General features: G+C 46.3%; 1 protein-coding gene across 1 annotated transcript in view; it reads left to right on the top strand.

Annotated features, from left to right (window-relative positions):
* The window catches only part of LOC309811217 (protein FAM170A-like), a gene marked incomplete at both ends in the record, with an annotated part of 227,397 nt that overhangs the window by 122,425 nt on the left and 77,744 nt on the right, over positions 1-27,228 (top strand). Inside the window, one exon of the mRNA XM_082633805.1 lies at positions 18,431-18,600. Within this exon, the coding sequence (XP_082489931.1) occupies positions 18,431-18,600 (170 nt within the window). The remainder of the gene's footprint in view (positions 1-18,430; positions 18,601-27,228) is intronic.

Below are 27,228 nucleotides of genomic sequence, written 5' to 3'. Positions count from 1 at the left end.
AGAGAGACAAGAAAAAGACCTTAAAAGATAGAAAGGATTTGCCAAAGAAGAGAAAGAAAAAGAAATGATTCCGAATGGGTTAACCTGCAGCTAGGAAGTTAAGGAAGATTATTGATGGGTGAAGACTATGGAATAAAGTGAATAAAATTTATCAGAAGTTGCTGAGAATATGCTAAGCAGCATGATTATCAAATTATGAATTGGCTGCAATGGCATTCTAGGGGAGCACTAGGAAGGGGAAGCAAATGTTCCTGAGATGACAGTAGCAGGTGGAAAGTTGTTTCAGGGGAAGATCAGTCTTGCAGAGGGTGTATCAGAGTAGGGCAAGTGTGAGCAAGCAAGGAAATACTAAGTGTATATGGTTCCTTCACTGAGTGCACCCAGCCCCGTGGTCAGCCTTGAGAACAAGCAGCACTTCAGGTACTGGAGCTACATTTCAGTCATCAAGACTTGAGAAGACACCCTTAACTCAGGTCTTCTCTTCAAACTCCATCGTTCCTTCTTGACCTTCATTTGGCCTCTTCACTTACCCTCAAGCTGTGGACTGAGGCCACAGAGCAAGATGGATCACTAGTGTCCTCCATCCCCGAGAGACTGTGGTTCACATCAGTGGAGCACCAAAGGCAATAACCAAGTAACAGACACAAGAGTGTATGAAGAAGAAGAGATTCTGATAAGGCTTTCTGTGACAGTGTGGGCCAAGTCGGATCTATATGGCTGGTATCACGTGAATTATGAGCAGCCTTAGGGGAGAAGTTCTCAGAAGGCAGAGCCTGGCTCTCTAGAGGCTCTGTGTCCTCAGAGCCCACTCCAAGACCTCAGTTACAGCTTCGGCCCCCAATATCTCTCCCTCTGCCTGCTCACAGTTTTTGAAGTCTTCTTTCCTCCACATTTCTCTTGAGAGGTGGAGGAGGAAGATGAGCTTCAGGCCAGCTCAGACTCCCCTGGGATCCCAGCAGGATGCCTATCATTAACCTCCCACCTTCTAGGAAGCTCCTAAGATCTTCACATTTGGGGCAGTTCTCATTTCAGCTGTGCTTCAAATTGCTGGCTGGAGACGGCCTGTTGGAACGTGGCAAAAAGCAAGTAGCAGTCCTTCGGGCAGCCTGGCCCTTCTCGACTGTCAGACATCTTCAGGGATATTCTAGGAAATGTTGTTTGTTCTAGAGAAGGGAGGGAAACAATCCAATTGTCCAATAATGCTTGAATGGAAAATAAATGATGCTATATGCATGTGATCAAATAATATCAAACAGTCAAAAATCAAAGACCTAGATCTATATGGATTCACGTGGATAAATCTTGAAAACATAATATTGATTGAAAGAAAATATGATAAAGAATGTTAGATTGTGATAACAGGTATGTAATATTTAAATATTTAAATCAATTCAACATATTGCTTCTATACATAGAGATGCAAGAAAATAAACTTTATCCAAAGAACACATTATTTACATTTAATATGCTCATTTATCTAGAAGACCCAAAAGAACCCACAGATAAACTAGCAGGAACTAATAAGACGGTTCAACAAGGCACACACATACAAGATCAATAAATTTTAGAAGTCAATCAGGCTCTTCTACACTGGCGATAACAAATTAGAAACTGTAAAAGAAAATAAGAAAAAAAGAAGATCTAAAAATAGTCACAAGAGCCATATAAATTATTTAGAGCTAAGCATACGTAGAAGGCAATATAACTAACAAACTGAGTACGAACAGATAAACTCCGCCCAACCCAAGGTTAGGAAAAGACTGTTGTTACTTTATGAGAACAGACCCTCTTCTTACGGAGCAGATCAGTAAGTGAGAGTGAATCAAAGAAACACAGCATTTGAAAAGTCAGCTAGTCCAAGCCTCTTGATCGCACATACAGAAGCTGAAGCCCAGATAGGTTGAGTTACTTGCTAAAGGGCCCAAAGTCCTGACTCAAGGACTAGCATTTTTCACTCAGTCGCAAGACACAATCAAATGCAGTACCTTGGAAAGAGATGGGGAAAAAATGAAGAAATCAATTATATAGTTCCTCATCTTTAAGTACAGAAATAGCCGTGACAAAATTACACGTATTGAGGGAAAATTGAAGTGCAGAGTTTAAAATGTCAATAATCCACAGGGAAACTGGAGACCATTTAAAATATTCATATTAAATCTCTCTAGAAAAGACATTAAAAGATCTCCAATCAAAATGTGAATTTTATAATAGACATGGTATGATACAATTTATAATAGATATGGTATGAACCTTTCTCTTTCACGGGAAAGCTTCGGCTGGGAAAAAGGAATTGTTCTTGAAAATGGGGCGTGTGCTGCAGACACTGTGCTCAACCTAGGTCCACCGAATGCTCTGATGTCATCACTGAGGTCACAGAATTCCACTGTGCGCCTGGCAACCTTGCAAACATAACAGCCCTGGTGAGCACTAGGCAGTACTGCTGGTTCACTAAGTGGTACAAGTTTTTCAGCCATTTAGGAGACTTGACCATTTTTATTTGTATTGAATCATTTCAACGGATTGCCCAAGAGCCAAGAAGGGCCAACCTGTAGGGAAGAGGAGGAGTTGGACATCTCTTGAGGCATCTTCTAAGGGAGACTTCTAGTTGGTACGATGGAACGGCGACAAAAGAGGAAACATCTGGAAAATGAAGAGTCCCAGGAAACTGCCGAGAACGGTGGAGGTATGTGGGGGGCAACTTGTCTGGGGCACATGGGTTTCTGCCAAACTGAAGCTTCTCCAGGAAGCGGGGGACTGAGAACGTGTCACCTGTGAAGCAGGGAGCGAGAGACCTTGTCTCACTGATGCTGCCGTATCTATCCAGAGGGTCCCTGTGGTGTGAGACGGCACAGAATGGCCAGATGCCCCCTGGGAGATGGGAGGTCAGCTCCGCTGGTCTGAGGACTCTCTCCTGGGGCAGCCGGGCCTGGAGCTTTGTCGGACTCACAGCAGGCTGCATCCTGCTTGCACAGACCTAGAGGTGCAGCTTTTCTCAGACCCCGATTTCTCTCTTATTCTCTTGGATCTTTCCCTGGGGTCATGAGGTGGGGGATGTGAAGGATGCAAGGATGCTGAGAGAGACCCATGAGTTGCTTGGCCTCTTTTACCAAAGTGGAAAGAGAAGCCCCATGAGTTGAAGGCCCTGTTGAAAAATATCTTGACAAGTGGAATGCACTTTGAAAGAAGATTGTTTGTCTAGGGATGGTGTCATATTGAAAGCAAGGAGGATTTATTCCTTCAACAGGAAGAATTTCCCAAAGGAGATCAAGGGAAGGGAAGGGTTTTCCAGAGACTGAGACCGCGTGAGCGGGGGTGAGAAATGTCCTCAGGGTCCTGCGGGGAGCTCTGAGAGCCACGGGCCACGTGGTGCCTGCGTGCATTAAATGTAGGCGAGTAGCTTGCCCTGGGAGAGGGGTGGTCACCCCAGAGCTCCAGCTAGAGGCCTCTGCCCCAGATTAGAGCCCAGTAGCTCCTACCAGGCCCAGGGCCCTGGAGACTGTAGGATGGGCCCTGGGAATGGAGCTCTAGACAGCAGGCAGATTTCCAGGCAGTGGCTGGGACAGGCTGGGGAAGGCAATGACTGCCCCTGACCATTCAGAATATTTTGCTCTATGTTCCTGTGTGTGTGTGTGTGAGAGAGTGAGTGTGTGTGTGTGTGTGTGTGCGTGTGTGTGTGTGGTAGTGCAGAGAAGAGCGAGATGAATGGGGGTAGAGTGCTTACCAGATATAACATCTGTGTGGTAAAGTTCTTGTCACCCTGCCTGGAGCTGGCTGACACTCGGCGTACCTAGGAGTGTATACAGAATTCTTGTTAGGGGTGTTTTAGGAGACAGTAACTCATACACCCATGTACACTCTGATACAGCAAAAATATCACACACCCCACATATAACTTCCTTATTAAACCACACACAGCACATGGAGGTATATACACGCATCCCTCCTATACTACGTTCTCATACAACCCACCTGTATCACAATCCTCTCCTCCAACACCAAACGCTGGAGATGAGATATGTATATAGACACACACACTATATATATAGGACACACACACACACACACACTATATATACATGTATTTCCTCAACTCTTGCACAAACACAGCTAACTTCAGCCATCTCTAAATACCTCTGTAAGAACCAGTCACGTGTCATACACACCACCCTTATAACACATTCTTGAGTAATGCCAGACCCGCTTTGTACAAACCACAGGAAACCACAGTCTCAGTAACCCATGTCAGGATTGCCAGAGAAAATATGGGCTATCCAGTTCAATTTGAATTCCAGATAAACAACAAGTAATTTTTCAGTATCCGTATGTCCCACATATTGTATGGGCCCTACTTACACTAAAACTAAGTCAGGCCAAATACTGCATGGGAATACTTACACTAAAAAATTATTCTGGGTTTATCTGAAACTGAAATTTAACTGGGTGCCTTGTATTCTTGTTCGCTAAGTCTGGCAACCCTTATATACTTACCACCAGCTGATGTATTATATAGTTATTGTAGTTTTGTTTAGTGTGTGTCTTCCCCTACTAGAATGTGCAGCGTTACCAAAGACTACAACAATGCAAGAGTGCCGGATACACAGGAGTAGCTGCTTACTGAATCTTGGTGAATGAATGAATGAACACGCACCATAAATACAAGCCACACCATGTAATGAGGAAAAGTTACATGTCCCAGAATTCCTGACTTGTGAACAGAAACCATGCACACAAAGGCCACAGACACAGATAGACATGTCTGCACTGTGCTCCCCATGCCAACCCCACACTTACCACAGACTTAACTGATACACATCACTCACTCTTCCCACACACTCACAGTCACCACCGAGGCCTACATTACCAACTAGACAGTGAGAGAATAAGTATTGATTGGAATTAAATCCTGGAGGATCCACTGGGAACCACACTCTCAACTGTGTGTATCCACTGCACCTGACACGTGTCACACACTCAGTAAATATCTGTGGACAGAGGACTGATGAACCCACCCTGAGCCTTTCATTCCTCCCTCAGGAATCTCGAAGTCACAAGAGGATCCCCCTCGGCTTGGATCCACTGTGGTGGCCCAAGGCTGCAGCCCAGGGGCAGGGGAGGTCTCCTCTGCCTCTAAATACTTCTTCTGTACTTCTACTCTGCGCAAGCTCAGCTACGCTGGTAAGGGCGCGGGGCTCCTCAGGTGAGGGGGTGCTTGGCTGTGAGGCAGGAGGCACACAGATCCCAGGGAGGCTGAGAGGAAATCCAGGGTCATCAGAGGTGATGAGGGCTCTGTGGAGGAGCCTGGGCAGGATGGCTGAGCTGTTCCGAGGGCATGGATGCCAGCTGAGTCTGGGAGTGTGTGTGTGAATACTGCTACTACCATGGTGGAGAAGTCAAGGAGCAGGGGCCGGAAAGGTCTGGGCTTGAGGTGGAGGGAAGAGGGACCAGATTAAGCATCTTCAGAGGAAAATGTAGGCTTTGTCTTTGCCTTTGCTTCCAGAGAAGGACAGAGTTCTGCATTATCCACCTCCAGCCTGAGAGCAGGACCATCCAGCTCAGGTGTACACAGCTCACACATACACGTGCCCTCCAGGCACAGCCCTTCTCAGTGCACATCAACCCCAAGCACGTGCTCCACAGTACTCTCCTGCACCACAGCCCCATTCCACAAGGAATGCACCACCGATATTCCCAAACTCACACTCCTCATCGTACACGCATCCAGCCGCATCCCTCACATACTACAGCCCTCACCACCATACTCCACACCCCTGTATATAGACACCGCTCCAGTATCCCCCCCCCACGCACATTAAAAGACCACAGATGACACCCGATACACCACTCCGTCCTACGGCCAACAGACACCAAGCTCACGACATAGCTATGTCGTGCCAATGTCCCTCTCTCGTCTACCACACCTGCTCCCTCAGCTTCCGGCATGGCCCATGCATGTTATTATGATTTTCATTTCCTTTTTCAGGAATCCGGAGATTTCATCGAGACACTGTCCAGCCTAGACCACCCCTAGCCCAGGATCAGGAAGAAGGAGAGACCGCTTCCCCATCACACTGTGTCTCCTCCTCACCCTCTTCACCCTGTAAGAACTATCTGCACCCAGACAAAGAGGAAAGGGGCATGAAAATATACTACATGCAGGTACAAGTGAACAAGGGTGTCGCTGTCTCCTGGAAGACAAAGAAACCCTTGGGGTTGCCTGAAAAGCAGCTGACGATAGAAGAAGTGACCCTTCCTGAGGATGTGTGCGCAGTAGCCACTGACCCCTCTTCTGATGTGTCCACCAAAAGCCTCCTGTCTGACAGTGAGCCCACTGGGGAGGAGAAAGATTATGAGGAAAGGGCAGATCCAGGCAGCCCATCAGGGCCACCTGCCGTCGAGGAGAGACCCAGCGCCAAGACAGCGGACTGGATGCTGACCATGGAGACCGGCTTCAGGTGCATGGCCTGCTGCCGGGTCTTCCCCACCTTGGAGATCCTCCAGCAGCACGTGAAGTTCGGCGTCCTGCAGGGCTTCAGCTGCCATGTCTTTCATCTCAACATGGCCCAGTGGATGGGCAATGTGGAATCCGAGAGCACCCCTGAGGAGGAGGAGGAGGAGGAGGAGGAGGAGGAGGAGGAGGAGGAGGAGGAGGAGGAGGAGGAGGATTAAGAGAAGCAAGAAGAAAAGGAGAATGAGGGAGAGCAGCCCACGGGGGAAGGCCCCAGCCCAAAGAGACCCCGCAGGCAGGGTCTTTTCTCTCCTTTGAGTTCCAAACAGCAACTGAGATTCATGGGACAGAAGATCCTGGGAGACGGTGTGGCCGTCCCTTGGAAGAGGTAAGGCTTGAGGCTGGCAGTCTTCTGAGCCTATGTCACGAGGGCCCAGAGGAGTCTAAGGGAAGGGGCCGCACACATGTGCTGGTTGACCTAATGGCTCTGCAGTTGCATCAAATGGGACACACCCAGCACTAACAAAGGCATTGACCTCTGTTGACGTAAACAAGAAGGTGGAGCCTTTTCCTAGGAGTTTTCTCAGGGTCTGCACGATGGACCTCAACTCTTAGAGGACGTACTGCCAGCAGCTCCTTCTCGGCAGAGAGAGCCAGGAGTGGTCTCAAGAGAGGACAGGGGCCCTTGCAGGACCAGAACTTTGAGGTCTGAGAGCCTTGGGCCTGAGCCGAGATCTCACCCTGACCACTGTACCTAGCCTTCTGTGACAAAGGGGAATAGGAAAGAGAGTCACGTGGAAATGAGGTCCCCCGAGATATGGAAATGTTCCAGAACCTTCGTGGCGTGGTAGTTGATCTGGAGCCAAGCTCACTGTGGTGTGTGTGGCTCTGAGCATTAAGGCAATGCTGGAGGGTAACCCTGACCAGCAGAGCTTGGAGTGCTTCTTGTCTCTTCCTGTTCTACCTCATTTGCTTTATCCCTTCCAGGGAGAAGAAAGGACCCTCGGGAGAGTAGCAGACAGAATGCCGTGGTCTGAAGGAGGATGAAGGGACCGGCACTCAGTCTAACATCATATGACAATAGAAGCGTCCTATGCAATAAAGGGCATTTTCCAAACCTTTCCTGGAGCTTTGATTTAATGACATTTTTCTATCTATGCATCTATCTGTCAGCTACATCTGTATCTTTCAAGGTTTGTGAACAAGCTTTCACATAAGCACTAGAGACGTCCGCCAGCATTTTCCAGAAGAGGCCTGCAAATTGCTGGGGACTCCTCACAAATAGGGAACGGCCACAACCCCTGCCACACAGACTCTGCGCGTGGCCCTCCTGACGTACTCCCACTCTCTCTCTGAATTTCCCAACGTCTGAGATGAGGGTGCTGGCTGGAGGCAATGATCACGTGCAGGCTGAACCTTCTCCAGATTCTGATTCTCTTCCTGGGCCTATCGTCCTCAAGCACAGTTTCCATGTCCCTGGCCACACTGATCTCTCTCCTTCAGTCCTTCCCTCCCTCCCTCTCCTGCCTCCCAGTGCAGAGAATACTTTTTTGCATTTGAGACGACATTTATTTTTTGTTCACACAATTCTCACCTGTTTTACTGTGGCCTCCGTTGTGAACATTCCAAAGCTGAGAATTTTCTTTTTTTCTCCCTCATTTCTGCTGAGTCTTTACCTTCCTAATGCAGTGAGCTCACAGTGCCTAGCTGACTGGATGAGGAAAAAAAATCCAGGGAGCAAAGAGAAATAATAAAAGAATATATCAGTTAATTTTTCATAGTGTTATCCAACTACATATTTTTAAAATTTTGGAATAATATTAGGAAACTTCTCTTTATAAAAAACGGAATTATTGGGCTTCCTTGGTGGAGCGGTAGTTAAGAATATGCCTGCGAATGCAGGGGACATGGGTTCGAGCCCTGGTCTGGGAAGATCCCACGTGCCACGGAGTAACTAAGCCCGCGCGCCACAACTACTGAGCCTGCGCTCTAGAGCCCGTGTGCCACATCAACCGAGCCCACGTGCCACGACTACGGAAGCCTGCGTGCCTAGAGCCCATGCTCCGCAACAAGAGAAGCCACTGCAATGAGAAGCCCGTGCACCACAGCCAAGAGGAGCCCCGGCACACTGCAACTAGAGAACACCCGCTAGCAGCAACAAAGACCCAATGCAGCCCAAAATAAATTAATTAATTTTAAAAAATTGAATTAGTTTCAAGGGTACAATGTATAAAAGTACAATAAAAGCCCCCCTTCATAACCCCCCAACCCCACTCTCAAGATGGAATAGATATGCTGTGATACAATTTATAGTCGTAGTACTACTACTCCTCCCACCGCATCCGAAATCCTCTGAGCCAGGTGCAGCAGCTTCATTTCACAATGCTAGGACCCGCCACAAGACAGATGATAATCCCTTTGGACATTTCAAGGAGCGGCACCAGGGGAACAGTACCTGGGAAATGCCACTGACAGCTCAGAATATCCATGGCATTTCTAGAGCCTCGGCACTGCTCTCGCTCTGGGAATGAAGGTCCAAAAAGCACATCGGAGAATGTTCATAGTTGTAAACAAGCTCCACCTTTGAAACACAATCTACATAGAACCACATATACAAGCCTGCACAATGGATGAAGCCAAGGTCTCCTCCATGATTTCCCTTCTGACCACCTTATTGTCTCCTCAACCATAAAAGGTGAACTTGAAACTCAGGACCTTGCCTTGTCGCCAGAAACATCCAAGCTTGGATCAGTCTTTCTAAGACCAGATACTTGCTCTCTGAACTATTAGAGACTTGTCACATACACACAGGTAGAACAGGATTATTTCTATCTACCTGGGGACCTGGAGTCTTTCACATTGCTCCTGTTAAAACTCTCACAACAGCAAAACTTTACCTACAAAGGGTTCAAGCTATGACACTCCCAATTTCCACAAACCTCCTCAGCTCTTGTGAGTCACATGCAGCCAATTCCAGGAATTGGAAACATGGTTGTGAGGATGAAACTGACTTTGGGGCTCCCCTTGGATATGGTCTTCCAGACTTACCAAAAGGCCATTCAGAGGACGGTTTACCCCACCTCAGGGAAACCCGAGGCAGTACTTGCAGTCAAGGGCTGGCCATGGCTTCTGAGCTACATCCAAAAAGAATTTCATACTGTACCTGGATCTGCTGAAGCCATTTCTGACTGTCCGAGAGCCAGCATGTACCGCTCCTCAACTGCCTCCATTGTGGATCATCAGTAGGGCTGTCAGATTTAGTCAATAAAAGTACAGGATACCCAGTTAAACTTGAACTTCACATGAATAATAAGTCATTATTTTTAGTATAAGTACATCCTATGAACTATTTGGGGCATACTTATCTTAAAAATATACTTGTTGTTTTTCTGACATTCATATTTAACTAAACAGCCTCTATTTTATCTGTCAACCCTACCCTTCAGAAATGATGGAGGCTCATAGAGATCCAGGAGACGCCTCAGCGCCTCCTCAGCTTTTATTTCTACGTCCTGGACAGCGAGCACGCACCTTCCACTCCCAGTCATTGGCTAGAATGGAGGATATTCTCTGTTTTAGAGCTTTTCCTACTTGTCATTTTTATTATCTTCCTTATTTTAAAGAGATGTTTATTTTCTCCCAAACTTAATAGCTCATCCAAAAGTATTTCAAAGTTCATTAGACAAGGGAAAAACAACATGGTTCTGAAAAGTGAAGGAAACCGCCTGGTGTTTAGTCAAGAAGTAGTAGGGAGATTGAAAAAGCCAAACTTAATAAGCAAATCTCTCCAAGGGTATTTTCAGAGCTTGATACCCTCCCACACCCTGAAAATATTATTACATCAAGAATGTAGAACTGCTAACCAAATGTAAGGCTCCCATATGATTCTATCAAACTGAGGATGCTTCTTTACTAAGCAGTGAGCACACTTGCTGCCCCAGGGACCTTGGCAGTTGCAACGTAGGGCTCTTCCCTTTGGGATGGAAACAGCAAGTTTTCCTGTGGTCTACACACTGGCCCCCAAAATACTACACTCCCAATACTTGTCAACTTTAAGTATTTTTCTACATATCTCCATTTTTCTGTTACTATTTGGACTACATCCTAGACTTGACACTACGTAAATTGCATTCAAGAAGCTATTTTTAAAAGTTGGTAGGAAACCTTAAATCTATAGCTTGCAGCCCCTGGCTTACTTTCATCCAGGTGCATAAGGGTTTTCAAAAGTAGTCAGGTTAGTTACCCCATATCACAGCCCCACGCTTGTGTCACAGGTATAAAAATGGAACATGCTATTTAAGGTTTTAGTTGCCAAATCATCAAGCCTCCCAGACAGAGGCAATAGAGCAAAATGATTACAGAGGCATGGATTTTGATTTGCTCCAGTGTCTTGGGCAAGTCACTTGGCCTCTGTATTTATTTGTACTTATCTGCACTTATCTGTCACTTGGGGGTCATAATTGTACCTGGTCCATGGGTACGTTGTACAAATGATCTGTAAGGTAGTTACAAGAAACCGACACAGAGTAAGCACTCCACAGACATTGGCTATTAGCTATTGGAAATAGTTCTCCGTGAAACAGATGACTTTATCAGTGGATGACACGGTGGGAGACAGTGAATCACAGAATCACAGCATGTTGAAAGTGACCTAGTTCACACTCTTATGTGAAAAGAAGAAAAGTGTGCATGGGTAGAAAATGTCTGAAACTTTACCTAACAAATAGTTCATCATGTTAGCATGGAGGATTAGAATAAATCAGGAAAGGAGGAAAGAAAAACTTGAGTGTCATTCAATTTCTCTATCATTTGTGTTTCTACACTGAGACTCTGAATACACTGGAAGTGCAAATTTTTTTAATGTGGCGGGATAAAGGTTTTCAAGGTTTCCTGATCCATCCATATTATTATCTCAGAATTGCTGGCAGTTCTTGCCATCTTCGGATCTACACCCATGTGAGTCAGTGGGCCATTCTGGACGGAGGAGATAATAGAGCAGAAGTGAAGTGAGAGGAAAGGAGAGAAAAGATTTTCTCTTTTCTCTTCAAAGAGGAAAGGTCTTTGGAATGGGAACAACTCACAACCAAACTTTGGGGAAAGGATGTGATGGAAAACGAGACAAACATCCTACCCCTGTGATGAGAAGGATTCCCTGGGCTGGATGGAGGGAGGTCACAGGTGGCTGGCGAGGAAACCAACTAGCGAGAAACACACACAAGGGCAGAGTAAACACCCTGAGGCCACTCAGCCTGACTCCATGCAAACATATGTCCAGCAGACAGCCCTTCACCTGTGGCTCCCCAGCAAGACAGGTACCTCGGGGGTGCCAACTCATTCTGAGTCCATTATGCCTGGCCATTCATAAACCGCCGTCTAACGTGTGAGGAATAAACTCTCAATGTGTATGAGGAAATTGGGGAAGGAGATTGAAAAGTTACTTAAACGAAAGAAAAGAAGTTCAGGAAGGCAGGATGGTAGAGAGACAAGAAAAAGACCTTAAAAGATAGAAAGGATTTGCCAAAGAAGAGAAAGAAAAAGAAATGATTCCGAATGGGTTAACCTGCAGCTAGGAAGTTAAGGAAGATTATTGATGGGTGAAGACTATGGAATAAAGTGAATAAAATTTATCAGAAGTTGCTGAGAATATGCTAAGCAGCATGATTATCAAATTATGAATTGGCTGCAATGGCATTCTAGGGGAGCACTAGGAAGGGGAAGCAAATGTTCCTGAGATGACAGTAGCAGGTGGAAAGTTGTTTCAGGGGAAGATCAGTCTTGCAGAGGGTGTATCAGAGTAGGGCAAGTGTGAGCAAGCAAGGAAATACTAAGTGTATATGGTTCCTTCACTGAGTGCACCCAGCCCCGTGGTCAGCCTTGAGAACAAGCAGCACTTCAGGTACTGGAGCTACATTTCAGTCATCAAGACTTGAGAAGACACCCTTAACTCAGGTCTTCTCTTCAAACTCCATCGTTCCTTCTTGACCTTCATTTGGCCTCTTCACTTACCCTCAAGCTGTGGACTGAGGCCACAGAGCAAGATGGATCACTAGTGTCCTCCATCCCCGAGAGACTGTGGTTCACATCAGTGGAGCACCAAAGGCAATAACCAAGTAACAGACACAAGAGTGTATGAAGAAGAAGAGATTCTGATAAGGCTTTCTGTGACAGTGTGGGCCAAGTCGGATCTATATGGCTGGTATCACGTGAATTATGAGCAGCCTTAGGGGAGAAGTTCTCAGAAGGCAGAGCCTGGCTCTCTAGAGGCTCTGTGTCCTCAGAGCCCACTCCAAGACCTCAGTTACAGCTTCGGCCCCCAATATCTCTCCCTCTGCCTGCTCACAGTTTTTGAAGTCTTCTTTCCTCCACATTTCTCTTGAGAGGTGGAGGAGGAAGATGAGCTTCAGGCCAGCTCAGACTCCCCTGGGATCCCAGCAGGATGCCTATCATTAACCTCCCACCTTCTAGGAAGCTCCTAAGATCTTCACATTTGGGGCAGTTCTCATTTCAGCTGTGCTTCAAATTGCTGGCTGGAGACGGCCTGTTGGAACGTGGCAAAAAGCAAGTAGCAGTCCTTCGGGCAGCCTGGCCCTTCTCGACTGTCAGACATCTTCAGGGATATTCTAGGAAATGTTGTTTGTTCTAGAGAAGGGAGGGAAACAATCCAATTGTCCAATAATGCTTGAATGGAAAATAAATGATGCTATATGCATGTGATCAAATAATATCAAACAGTCAAAAATCAAAGACCTAGATCTATATGGATTCACGTGGATAAATCTTGAAAACATAATATTGATTGAAAGAAAATAAGATAAAGAATGTTAGATTGTGATAACAGGTATGTAATATTTAAATATTTAAATCAATTCAACATATTGCTTCTATACATAGAGATGCAAGAAAATAAACTTTATCCAAAGAACACATTATTTACATTTAATATGCTCATTTATCTAGGAGACCCAAAAGAACCCACAGATAAACTAGCAGGAACTAATAAGACGGTTCAACAAGGCACACACATACAAGATCAATAAATTTTAGAAGTCAATCAGGCTCTTCTACACTGGCGATAACAAATTAGAAACTGTAAAAGAAAATAAGAAAAAAAGAAGATCTAAAAATAGTCACAAGAGCCATATAAATTATTTAGAGCTAAGCATACGTAGAAGGCAATATAACTAACAAACTGAGTACGAACAGATAAACTCCGCCCAACCCAAGGTTAGGAAAAGACTGTTGTTACTTTATGAGAACAGACCCTCTTCTTACGGAGCAGATCAGTAAGTGAGAGTGAATCAAAGAAACACAGCATTTGAAAAGTCAGCTAGTCCAAGCCTCTTGATCGCACATACAGAAGCTGAAGCCCAGATAGGTTGAGTTACTTGCTAAAGGGCCCAAAGTCCTGACTCAAGGACTAGCATTTTTCACTCAGTCGCAAGACACAATCAAATGCAGTACCTTGGAAAGAGATGGGGAAAAAATGAAGAAATCAATTATATAGTTCCTCATCTTTAAGTACAGAAATAGCCGTGACAAAATTACACGTATTGAGGGAAAATTGAAGTGCAGAGTTTAAAATGTCAATAATCCACAGAGAAACTGGAGACCATTTAAAATATTCATATTAAATCTCTCTAGAAAAGACATTAAAAGATCTCCAATCAAAATGTGAATTTTATAATAGACATGGTATGATACAATTTATAATAGATATGGTATGAACCTTTCTATTTCACGGGAAAGCTTCGGCTGGGAAAAAGGAATTGTTCTTGAAAATGGGGCGTGTGCTACTGCAGACACTGTGCTCAACCTAGGTCCACCGAATGCTCTGATGTCATCACTGAGGTCACAGAATTCCACTGTGCGCCTGGCAACCTTGCAAACATAACAGCCCTGGTGAGCACTAGGCAGTACTGCTGGTTCACTAAGTGGTACAAGTTTTTCAGCCATTTAGGAGACTTGACCATTTTTATTTGTATTGAATCATTTCAACGGATTGCCCAAGAGCCAAGAAGGGCCAACCTGTAGGGAAGAGGAGGAGTTGGACATCTCTTGAGGCATCTTCTAAGGGAGACTTCTAGTTGGTACGATGGAACGGCGACAAAAGAGGAAACATCTGGAAAATGAAGAGTCCCAGGAAACTGCCGAGAACGGTGGAGGTATGTGGGGGGCAACTTGTCTGGGGCACATGGGTTTCTGCCAAACTGAAGCTTCTCCAGGAAGCGGGGGACTGAGAACGTGTCACCTGTGAAGCAGGGAGCGAGAGACCTTGTCTCACTGATGCTGCCGTATCTATCCAGAGGGTCCCTGTGGTGTGAGACGGCACAGAATGGCCAGATGCCCCCTGGGAGATGGGAGGTCAGCTCCGCTGGTCTGAGGACTCTCTCCTGGGGCAGCCGGGCCTGGAGCTTTGTCGGACTCACAGCAGGCTGCATCCTGCTTGCACAGACCTAGAGGTGCAGCTTTTCTCAGTCCCCGATTTCTCTCTTATTCTCTTGGATCTTTCCCTGGGGTCATGAGGTGGGGGATGTGAAGGATGCAAGGATGCTGAGAGAGACCCATGAGTTGCTTGGCCTCTTTTACCAAAGTGGAAAGAGAAGCCCCATGAGTTGAAGGCCCTGTTGAAAAATATCTTGACAAGTGGAATGCACTTTGAAAGAAGATTGTTTGTCTAGGGATGGTGTCATATTGAAAGCAAGGAGGATTTATTCCTTCAACAGGAAGAATTTCCCAAAGGAGATCAAGGGAAGGGAAGGGTTTTCCAGAGACTGAGACCGCGTGAGCGGGGGTGAGAAATGTCCTCAGGGTCCTGCGGGGAGCTCTGAGAGCCACGGGCCACGTGGTGCCTGCGTGCATTAAATGTAGGCGAGTAGCTTGCCCTGGGAGAGGGGTGGTCACCCCAGAGCTCCAGCTAGAGGCCTCTGCCCCAGATTAGAGCCCAGTAGCTCCTACCAGGCCCAGGGCCCTGGAGACTGTAGGATGGGCCCTGGGAATGGAGCTCTAGACAGCAGGCAGATTTCCAGGCAGTGGCTGGGACAGGCTGGGGAAGGCAATGACTGCCCCTGACCATTCAGAATATTTTGCTCTATGTTCCTGTGTGTGTGTGTGTGAGAGAGTGAGTGTGTGTGTGTGTGTGTGTGTGTGTGCGTGTGTGTGTGTGGTAGTGCAGAGAAGAGCGAGATGAATGGGGGTAGAGTGCTTACCAGATATAACATCTGTGTGGTAAAGTTCTTGTCACCCTGCCTGGAGCTGGCTGACACTCGGCGTACCTAGGAGTGTATACAGAATTCTTGTTAGGGGTGTTTTAGGAGACAGTAACTCATACACCCATGTACACTCTGATACAGCAAAAATATCACACACCCCACATATAACTTCCTTATTAAACCACACACAGCACATGGAGGTATATACACGCATCCCTCCTATACTACGTTCTCATACAACCCACCTGTATCACAATCCTCTCCTCCAACACCAAACGCTGGAGATGAGATATGTATATAGACACACACACTATATATATAGGACACACACACACACACACACTATATATACATGTATTTCCTCAACTCTTGCACAAACACAGCTAACTTCAGCCATCTCTAAATACCTCTGTAAGAACCAGTCACGTGTCATACACACCACCCTTATAACACATTCTTGAGTAATGCCAGACCCGCTTTGTACAAACCACAGGAAACCACAGTCTCAGTAACCCATGTCAGGATTGCCAGAGAAAATATGGGCTATCCAGTTCAATTTGAATTCCAGATAAACAACAAGTAATTTTTCAGTATCCGTATGTCCCACATATTGTATGGGCCCTACTTACACTAAAACTAAGTCAGGCCAAATACTGCATGGGAATACTTACACTAAAAAATTATTCTGGGTTTATCTGAAACTGAAATTTAACTGGGTGCCTTGTATTCTTGTTCGCTAAGTCTGGCAACCCTTATATACTTACCACCAGCTGATGTATTATATATTTATTGTAGTTTTGTTTAGTGTGTGTCTTCCCCTACTAGAATGTGCAGCGTTACCAAAGACTACAACAATGCAAGAGTGCCGGATACACAGGAGTAGCTGCTTACTGAATCTTGGTGAATGAATGAATGAACACGCACCATAAATACAAGCCACACCATGTAATGAGGAAAAGTTACATGTCCCAGAATTCCTGACTTGTGAACAGAAACCATGCACACAAAGGCCACAGACACAGATAGACACGTCTGCACTGTGCTCCCCATGCCAACCCCACACTTACCACAGACTTAACTGATACACATCACTCACTCTTCCCACACACTCACAGTCACCACCGAGGCCTACATTACCAACTAGACAGTGAGAGAATAAGTATTGATTGGAATTAAATCCTGGAGGATCCACTGGGAACCACACTCTCAACTGTGTGTATCCACTGCACCTGACACGTGTCACACACTCAGTAAATATCTGTGGACAGAGGACTGATGAACCCACCCTGAGCCTTTCATTCCTCCCTCAGGACTCTCGAAGTCACAAGAGGATCCCCCTCGGCTTGGATCCACTGTGGTGGCCCAAGGCTGCAGCCCAGGGGCAGGGGAGGTCTCCTCTGCCTCTAAATACTTCTTCTGTACTTCTACTCTGCGCAAGCTCAGCTACGCTGGTAAGGGCGCGGGGCTCCTCAGGTGAGGGGGTGCTTGGCTGTGAGGCAGGAGGCACACAGATCCCAGGGAGGCTGAGAGGAAATCCAGGGTCATCAGAGGTGATGAGGGCTCTGTGGAGGAGCCTGGGCAGGATGCCTGAGCTGTTCCGAGGGCATGGATGCCAGCTGAGTCTGGGAGTGTGTGTGTGAATACTGCTACTACCATGGTGGGGAAGTCAAGGAGCAGGGGCCGGAAAGGTCTGGGCTTGAGGTGGAGGGAAGAGGGACCAGATTAAGCATCTTCAGAGGAAAATGTAGGCTTTGTCTTTGCCTTTGCTTCCAGAGAAGGACAGAGTTCTGCATTATACACCTCCAGCCTGAGAGCAGGACCATCCAGCTCAGGTGTACACAGCTCACACATACACGTGCCCTCCAGGCACAGCCCTTCGCAGTGCACATCAACCCCAAGCACGTGCTCCACAGTACTCTCCTGCACCACAGCCCCATTCCACAAGGAATGCACCACCGATATTCCCAAACTCACACTCCTCGTCGTACACGCATCCAGCCGCATCCCTCACATACTACAGCCCTCACCACCATACTCCACACCCCTGTATATAGACACCGCTCCAGTATCCCCCCCCACGCACATTAAAAGACCACAGATGACACCCGATACACCACTCCATCCTACGGCCAACAGACACCAAGCTCACGACATAGCTATGTCGTGCCAATGTCCCTCTCTCGTCTACCACACCTGCTCCCTCAGCTTCCGGCATGGCCCATGCATGTTATTATGATTTTCATTTCCTTTTTCAGGAATCCGGAGATTTCATCGAGACACTGCCCAGCCTAGACCACCCCTAGCCCAGGATCAGGAAGAAGGAGAGACCGCTTCCCCATCACACTGTGTCTCCTCCTCACCCTCTTCACCCTGTAAGAACTATCTGCACCCAGACAAAGAGGAAAGGGGCATGAAAATATACTACATGCAGGTACAAGTGAACAAGGGTGTCGCTGTCTCCTGGAAGACAAAGAAACCCTTGGGGTTGCCTGAAAAGCAGCTGACGATAGAAGAAGTGACCCTTCCTGAGGATGTGTGCGCAGTAGCCACTGACCCCTCTTCTGATGTGTCCACCAAAAGCCTCCTGTCTGACAGTGAGCCCACTGGGGAGGAGAAAGAGTATGAGGAAAGGGCAGATCCAGGCAGCCCATCAGGGCCACCTGCCGTCGAGGAGAGACCCAGCGCCAAGACAGCGGACTGGATGCTGACCATGGAGACCGGCTTCAGGTGCATGGCCTGCTGCCGGGTCTTCCCCACCTTGGAGATCCTCCAGCAGCACGTGAAGTTCGGCGTCCTGCAGGGCTTCAGCTGCCATGTCTTTCATCTCAACATGGCCCAGTGGATGGGCAATGTGGAATCCGAGAGCACCCCTGAGGAGGAGGAGGAGGAGGAGGAGGAGGAGGAGGAGGAGGAGGAGGAGGAGGAGGAGGAGGAGGATGAAGAGAAGCAAGAAGAAAAGGAGAATGAGGGAGAGCAGCCCACGGGGGAAGGCCCCAGCCCAAAGAGACCCCGCAGGCAGGGTCTTTTCTCTCCTTTGAGTTCCAAACAGCAACTGAGATTCATGGGACAGAAGATCCTGGAAGACGGTGTGGCCGTCCCTTGGAAGAGGTAAGGCTTGAGGCTGGCAGTCTTCTGAGCCTAGGTCACGAGGGCCCAGAGGAGTCTAAGGGAAGGGGCCGCACACATGTGCTGGTTGACCTAATGGCTCTGCAGTTGCATCAAATGGGACACACCCAGCACTAACAAAGGCATTGACCTCTGTTGACGTAAACAAGAAGGTGGAGCCTTTTCCTAGGAGTTTTCTCAGGGTCTGCACGATGGACCTCAACTCTTAGAGGACGTACTGCCAGCAGCTCCTTCTCGGCAGAGAGAGCCAGGAGTGGTCTCAAGAGAGGACAGGGGCTCTTGCAGGACCAGAACTTTGAGGTCTGAGAGCCTTGGGCCTGAGCCGAGATCTCACCCTGACCACTGTACCTAGCCTTCTGTGACAAAGGGGAATAGGAAAGAGAGTCACGTGGAAATGAGGTCCCCCGAGATATGGAAATGTTCCAGAACCTTCGTTGCGTGGTAGTTGATCTGGAGCCAAGCTCACTGTGGTGTGTGTGGCTCTGAGCATTAAGGCAATGCTGGAGGGTAACCCTGACCAGCGGAGCTTGGAGTGCTTCTTGTCTCTTCCTGTTCTACCTCATTTGCTTTATCCCTTCCAGGGAGAAGAAAGGACCCTCGGGAGAGTAGCAGACAGAATGCCGTGGTCTGAAGGAGGATGAAGGGACCGGCACTCAGTCTAACATCATATGACAATAGAAGCGTCCTATGCAATAAAGGGCATTTTCCAAACCTTTCCTGGAGCTTTGATTTAATGACATTTTTCTATCTATGCCTCTATCTGTCAGCTACATCTGTATCTTTCAAGGTTTGTGAACAAGCTTTCACATAAGCACTAGAGACGTCCGCCAGCATTTTCCAGAAGAGGCCTGCAAATTGCTGGGGACTCCTCACAAATAGGGAACGGCCACAACCCCTGCCACACAGACTCTGCGCGTGGCCCTCCTGACGTACTCCCACTCTCTCTCTGAATTTCCCAACGTCTGAGATGAGGGTGCTGGCTGGAGGCAATGATCACGTGCAGGCTGAACCTTCTCCAGATTCTGATTCTCTTCCTGGGCCTATCGTCCTCAAGCACAGTTTCCATGTCCCTGGCCACACTGATCTCTCTCCTTCAGTCCTTCCCTCCCTCCCTCTCCTGCCTCCCAGTGCAGAGAATACTTTTTTGCATTTGAGACGACATTTATTTTTTGTTCACACAATTCTCACCTGTTTTACTGTGGCCTCCGTTGTGAACATTCCAAAGCTGAGAATTTTCTTTTTTTCTCCCTCATTTCTGCTGAGTCTTTACCTTCCTAATGCAGTGAGCTCACAGTGCCTAGCTGACTGGATGAGGAAAAAAAATCCAGGGAGCAAAGAGAAATAATAAAAGAATATATCAGTTAATTTTTCATAGTGTTATCCAACTACATATTTTTAAAATTTTGGAATAATATTAGGAAACTTCTCTTTATAAAAAACTGAATTATTGGGCTTCCCTGGTGGAGCGGTAGTTAAGAATATGCCTGCGAATGCAGGGGACATGGGTTCGAGCCCTGGTCTGGGAAGATCCCACGTGCCACGGAGTAACTAAGCCCGCACGCCACAACTACTGAGCCTGCGCTCTAGAGCCCGTGTGCCACATCAACCGAGCCCACGTGCCACGACTACGGAAGCCTGCGTGCCTAGAGCCCATGCTCCGCAACAAGAGAAGCCACTGCAATGAGAAGCCCGTGCACCACAGCCAAGAGGAGCCCCGGCGCACTGCAACTAGAGAACACCCGCTAGCAGCAACAAAGACCCAATGCAGCCCAAAATAAATTAATTAATTTAAAAAAATTGAATTAGTTTCAAGGGTACAATGTATAAAAGTACAATAAAAGCCCCCCTTCATAACCCCCCAACCCCACTCTCAAGATGGAATAGATATGCTGTGATACAATTTATAGTCGTAGTACTACTACTCCTCCCACCGCATCCGAAATCCTCTGAGCCGGGTGCAGCAGCTTCCTTTCACAATGCTAGGACCCGCCACAAGACAGATGATAATCCCTTTGGACATTTCAAGGAGCGGCACCAGGGGAACAGTACGTGGGAAATGCCACTGACAGCTCAGAATATCCATGGCATTTCTAGAGCCTCGGCACTGCTCTCGCTCTGGGAATGAAGGTCCAAAAAGCACATCGGAGAATGTTCATAGTTGTAAACAAGCTCCACCTTTGAAACACAATCTACATAGAACCACATATACAAGCCTGCACAATGGATGAAGCCAAGGTCTCCTCCATGATTTCCCTTCTGACCACCTTATTGTCTCCTCAACCATAAAAGGTGAACTTGAAACTCAGGACCTTGCCTTGTCGCCAGAAACATCCAAGCTTGGATCAGTCTTTCTAAGACCAGATACTTGCTCTCTGAACTATTAGAGACTTGTCACATACACACAGGTAGAACAGGATTATTTCTATCTACCTGGGGACCTGGAGTCTTTCACATTGCTCCTGTTAAAACTCTCACAACAGCAAAACTTTACCTACAAAGGGTTCAAGCTATGACACTCCCAATTTCCACAAACCTCCTCAGCTCTTGTGAGTCACATGCAGCCAATTCCAGGAATTGGAAACATGGTTGTGAGGATGAAACTGACTTTGGGGCTCCCCTTGGATATGGTCTTCCAGACTTACCAAAAGGCCATTCAGAGGACGGTTTACCCCACCTCAGGGAAACCCGAGGCAGTACTTGCAGTCAAGGGCTGGCCATGGCTTCTGAGCTACATCCAAAAAGAATTTCATACTGTACCTGGATCTGCTGAAGCCATTTCTGACTGTCCGAGAGCCAGCATGTACCGCTCCTCAACTGCCTCCATTGTGGATCATCAGTAGGGCTGTCAGATTTAGTCAATAAAAGTACAGGATACCCAGTTAAACTTGAACTTCACATGAATAATAAGTCATTATTTTTAGTATAAGTACATCCTATGAACTATTTGGGGCATACTTATCTTAAAAATATACTTGTTGTTTTTCTGACATTCATATTTATCTAAACAGCCTATATTTTATCTGTCAACCCTACCCTTCAGAAATGATGGAGGCTCATAGAGATCCAGGAGACGCCTCAGCGCCTCCTCAGCTTTTATTTCTACGTCCTGGACAGCGAGCACGTACCTTCCACTCCCAGTCATTGGCTAGAATGGAGGATATTCTCTGTTTTAGAGCTTTTTCTACTTGTCATTGTTATTATCTTCCTTATTTTAAAGAGATGTTTATTTTCTCCCAAACTTAATAGCTCATCCAAAAGTATTTCAAAGTTCATTAGACAAGGGAAAAACAACATGGTTCTGAAAAGTGAAGGAAACCGCCTGGTGTTTAGTCAAGAAGTAGTAGGGAGATTGAAAAAGCCAAACTTAATAAGCAAATCTCTCCAAGGGTATTTTCAGAGCTTGATACCCTCCCACACCCTGAAAATATTATTACATCAAGAATGTAGAACTGCTAACCAAATGTAAGGCTCCCATATGATTCTATCAAACTGAGGATGCTTCTTTACTAAGCAGTGAGCACACTTGCTGCCCCAGGGACCTTGGCAGTTGCAACGTAGGGCTCTTCCCTTTGGGATGGAAACAGCAAGTTTTCCTGTGGTCTACACACTGGCCCCCAAAATACTACACTCCCAATACTTGTCAACTTTAAGTATTTTTCTACATATCTCCATTTTTCTGTTACTATTTGGACTACATCCTAGACTTGACACTACGTAAATTGCATTCAAGAAGCTATTTTTAAAAGTTGGTAGGAAACCTTAAATCTATAGCTTGCAGTCCCTGGCTTACTTTCATCCAGGTGCATAAGGGTTTTCAAAAGTAGTCAGGTTAGTTACCCCATATCACAGCCCCACGCTTGTGTCACAGGTATAAAAATGGAACATGCTATTTAAGGTTTTAGTTGCCAAATCATCAAGCCTCCCAGACAGAGGCAATAGAGCAAAATGATTACAGAGGCATGGATTTTGATTTGCTCCAGTGTCTTGGGCAAGTCACTTGGCCTCTGTATTTATTTGTACTTATCTGCACTTATCTGTCACTTGGGGGTCATAATTGTACCTGGTCCATGGGTACGTTGTACAAATGATCTGTAAGGTAGTTACAAGAAACCGACACAGAGTAAGCACTCCACAGACATTGGCTATTAGCTATTGGAAATAGTTCTCCGTGAAACAGATGACTTTATCAGTGGATGACACGGTGGGAGACAGTGAATCACAGAATCACAGCATGTTGAAAGTGACCTAGTTCACACTCTTATGTGAAAAGAAGAAAAGTGTGCATGGGTAGAAAATGTCTGAAACTTTACCTAACAAATAGTTCATCATGTTACATGGAGGATTAGAATAAATCAGGAAAGGAGGAAAGAAAAACTTGAGTGTCATTCAATTTCTCTATCATTTGTGTTTCTACACTGAGACTCTGAATACACTGGAAGTGCAAATTTTTTTAATGTGGCGGGATAAAGGTTTTCAAGGTTTCCTGATCCATCCATATTATTATCTCAGAATTGCTGGCAGTTCTTGCCATCTTCGGATCTACACCCATGTGAGTCAGTGGGCCATTCTGGACGGAGGAGATAATAGAGCAGAAGTGAAGTGAGAGGAAAGGAGAGAAAAGATTTTCTCTTTTCTCTTCAAAGAGGAAAGGTCTTTGGAATGGGAACAACTCACAACCAAACTTTGGGGAAAGGATGTGATGGAAAACGAGACAAACATCCTACCCCTGTGATGAGAAGGATTCCCTGGGCTGGATGGAGGGAGGTCACAGGTGGCTGGCGAGGAAACCAACTAGCGAGAAACACACACAAGGGCAGAGTAAACACCCTGAGGCCACTCAGCCTGACTCCATGCAAACATATGTCCAGCAGACAGCCCTTCACCTGTGGCTCCCCAGCAAGACAGGTACCTCGGGGGTGCCAACTCATTCTGAGTCCATTATGCCTGGCCATTCATAAACCGCCATCTAACGTGTGAGGAATAAACTCTCAATGTGTATGAGGAAATTGGGGAAGGAGATTGAAAAGTTACTTAAACGAAAGAAAAGAAGTTCAGGAAGGCAGGATGGTAGAGAGACAAGAAAAAGACCTTAAAAGATAGAAAGGATTTGCCAAAGAAGAGAAAGAAAAAGAAATGATTCCGAATGGGTTAACCTGCAGCTAGGAAGTTAAGGAAGATTATTGATGGGTGAAGACTATGGAATAAAGTGAATAAAATTTATCAGAAGTTGCTGAGAATATGCTAAGCAGCATGATTATCAAATTATGAATTGGCTGCAATGGCATTCTAGGGGAGCACTAGGAAGGGGAAGCAAATGTTCCTGAGATGACAGTAGCAGGTGGAAAGTTGTTTCAGGGGAAGATCAGTCTTGCAGAGGGTGTATCAGAGTAGGGCAAGTGTGAGCAAGCAAGGAAATACTAAGTGTATATGGTTCCTTCACTGAGTGCACCCAGCCCCGTGGTCAGCCTTGAGAACAAGCAGCACTTCAGGTACTGGAGCTACATTTCAGTCATCAAGACTTGAGAAGACACCCTTAACTCAGGTCTTCTCTTCAAACTCCATCGTTCCTTCTTGACCTTCATTTGGCCTCTTCACTTACCCTCAAGCTGTGGACTGAGGCCACAGAGCAAGATGGATCACTAGTGTCCTCCATCCCCGAGAGACTGTGGTTCACATCAGTGGAGCACCAAAGGCAATAACCAAGTAACAGACACAAGAGTGTATGAAGAAGAAGAGATTCTGATAAGGCTTTCTGTGACAGTGTGGGCCAAGTCGGATCTATATGGCTGGTATCACGTGAATTATGAGCAGCCTTAGGGGAGAAGTTCTCAGAAGGCAGAGCCTGGCTCTCTAGAGGCTCTGTGTCCTCAGAGCCCACTCCAAGACCTCAGTTACAGCTTCGGCCCCCAATATCTCTCCCTCTGCCTGCTCACAGTTTTTGAAGTCTTCTTTCCTCCACATTTCTCTTGAGAGGTGGAGGAGGAAGATGAGCTTCAGGCCAGCTCAGACTCCCCTGGGATCCCAGCAGGATGCCTATCATTAACCTCCCACCTTCTAGGAAGCTCCTAAGATCTTCACATTTGGGGCAGTTCTCATTTCAGCTGTGCTTCAAATTGCTGGCTGGAGACGGCCTGTTGGAACGTGGCAAAAAGCAAATAGCAGTCCTTCGGGCAGCCTGGCCCTTCTCGACTGTCAGACATCTTCAGGGATATTCTAGGAAATGTTGTTTGTTCTAGAGAAGGGAGGGAAACAATCCAATTGTCCAATAATGCTTGAATGGAAAATAAATGATGCTATATGCATGTGATCAAATAATATCAAACAGTCAAAAATCAAAGACCTAGATCTATATGGATTCACGTGGATAAATCTTGAAAACATAATATTGATTGAAAGAAAATAAGATAAAGAATGTTAGATTGTGATAACAGGTATGTAATATTTAAATATTTAAATCAATTCAACATACTGCTTCTATACATAGAGATGCAAGAAAATAAACTTTATCCAAAGAACACATTATTTACATTTAATATGCTCATTTATCTAGGAGACCCAAAAGAACCCACAGATAAACTAGCAGGAACTAATAAGACGGTTCAACAAGGCACACACATACAAGATCAATAAATTTTAGAAGTCAATCAGGCTCTTCTACACTGGCGATAACAAATTAGAAACTGTAAAAGAAAATAAGAAAAAAAGAAGATCTAAAAATAGTCACAAGAGCCATATAAATTATTTAGAGCTAAGCATACGTAGAAGGCAATATAACTAACAAACTGAGTACGAACAGATAAAGTCCGCCCAACCCAAGGTTAGGAAAAGACTGTTGTTACTTTATGAGAACAGACCCTCTTCTTACGGAGCAGATCAGTAAGTGAGAGTGAATCAAAGAAACACAGCATTTGAAAAGTCAGCTAGTCCAAGCCTCTTGATCGCACATACAGAAGCTGAAGCCCAGATAGGTTGATTTACTTGCTAAAGGGCCCAATGTCCTGACTCAAGGACTAGCATTTTTCACTCAATCGCAAGACACAATCAAATGCAGTACCTTGGAAAGAGATGGGGAAAAAATGAAGAAATCAATTATATAGTTCCTCATCTTTAAGTACAGAAAGAGCCGTGACAAAATTACACGTATTGAGGGAAAATTGAAGTGCAGAGTTTAAAATGTCAATAATCCAGTGGGAAACTGGAGACCATTTAAAATATTCATATTAAATCTCTCTAGAAAAGACATTAAAAGATCTCCAATCAAAATGTGAATTTTATAATAGACATGGTATGATACAATTTATAATAGATATGGTATGAACCTTTCCCTTTCACGGGAAAGCTTCGGCTGGGAAAAAGGAATTGTTCTTGAAAATGGGGCCTGTGCTACTGCAGACACTGTGCTCAACCTAGGTCCACCGAATGCTCTGATGTCATCACTGAGGTCACAGAATTCCACTGTGCGCCTGGCAACCTTGCAAACATAACAGCCCTGGGGAGCACTAGGCAGTACTGCTGGTTCACTAAGTGGTACAAGTTTTTCAGCCATTTAGGAGACTTGACCATTTTTATTTGTATTGAATCATTTCAACGGATTGCCCAAGAGCCAAGAAGGGCCAACCTGTAGGGAAGAGGAGGAGTTGGACATCTCTTGAGGCATCTTCTAAGGGAGACTTCTAGTTGGTACGATGGAACGGCGACAAAAGAGGAAACATCTGGAAAATGAAGAGTCCCAGGAAACTGCCGAGAACGGTGGAGGTATGTGGGGGGCAACTTGTCTGGGGCACATGGGTTTCTGCCAAACTGAAGCTTCTCCAGGAAGCGGGGGACTGAGAACGTGTCACCTGTGAAGCAGGGAGCGAGAGACCTTGTCTCACTGATGCTGCCGTATCTATCCGGAGGGTCCCTGTGGTGTGAGACGGCACAGAATGGCCAGATGCCCCCTGGGAGATGGGAGGTCAGCTCCGCTGGTCTGAGGACTCTCTCCTGGGGCAGCCGGGCCTGGAGCTTTGTCGGACTCACAGCAGGCTGCATCCTGCTTGCACAGACCTAGAGGTGCAGCTTTTCTCAGACCCCGATTTCTCTCTTATTCTCTTGGATCTTTCCCTGGGGTCATGAGGTGGGGGATGTGAAGGATGCAAGGATGCTGAGAGAGACCCATGAGTTGCTTGGCCTCTTTTACCAAAGTGGAAAGAGAAGCCCCATGAGTTGAAGGCCCTGTTGAAAAATATCTTGACAAGTGGAATGCACTTTGAAAGAAGATTGTTTGTCTAGGGATGGTGTCATATTGAAAGCAAGGAGGATTTATTCCTTCAACAGGAAGAATTTCCCAAAGGAGATCAAGGGAAGGGAAGGGTTTTCCAGAGACTGAGACCGCGTGAGCGGGGGTGAGAAATGTCCTCAGGGTCCTGCGGGGAGCTCTGAGAGCCACGGGCCACGTGGTGCCTGCGT

The sequence above is a fragment of the Mesoplodon mirus genome (genome assembly GCF_964341445.2).
Source record: "Mesoplodon mirus genome assembly, chromosome: 10".
In the NCBI taxonomy this organism is placed as follows: domain Eukaryota; kingdom Metazoa; phylum Chordata; class Mammalia; order Artiodactyla; family Ziphiidae; genus Mesoplodon; species Mesoplodon mirus.
Note: the sequence above shows the minus strand (reverse complement) of the source record. Positions and strands in the feature narration are given on the sequence as shown.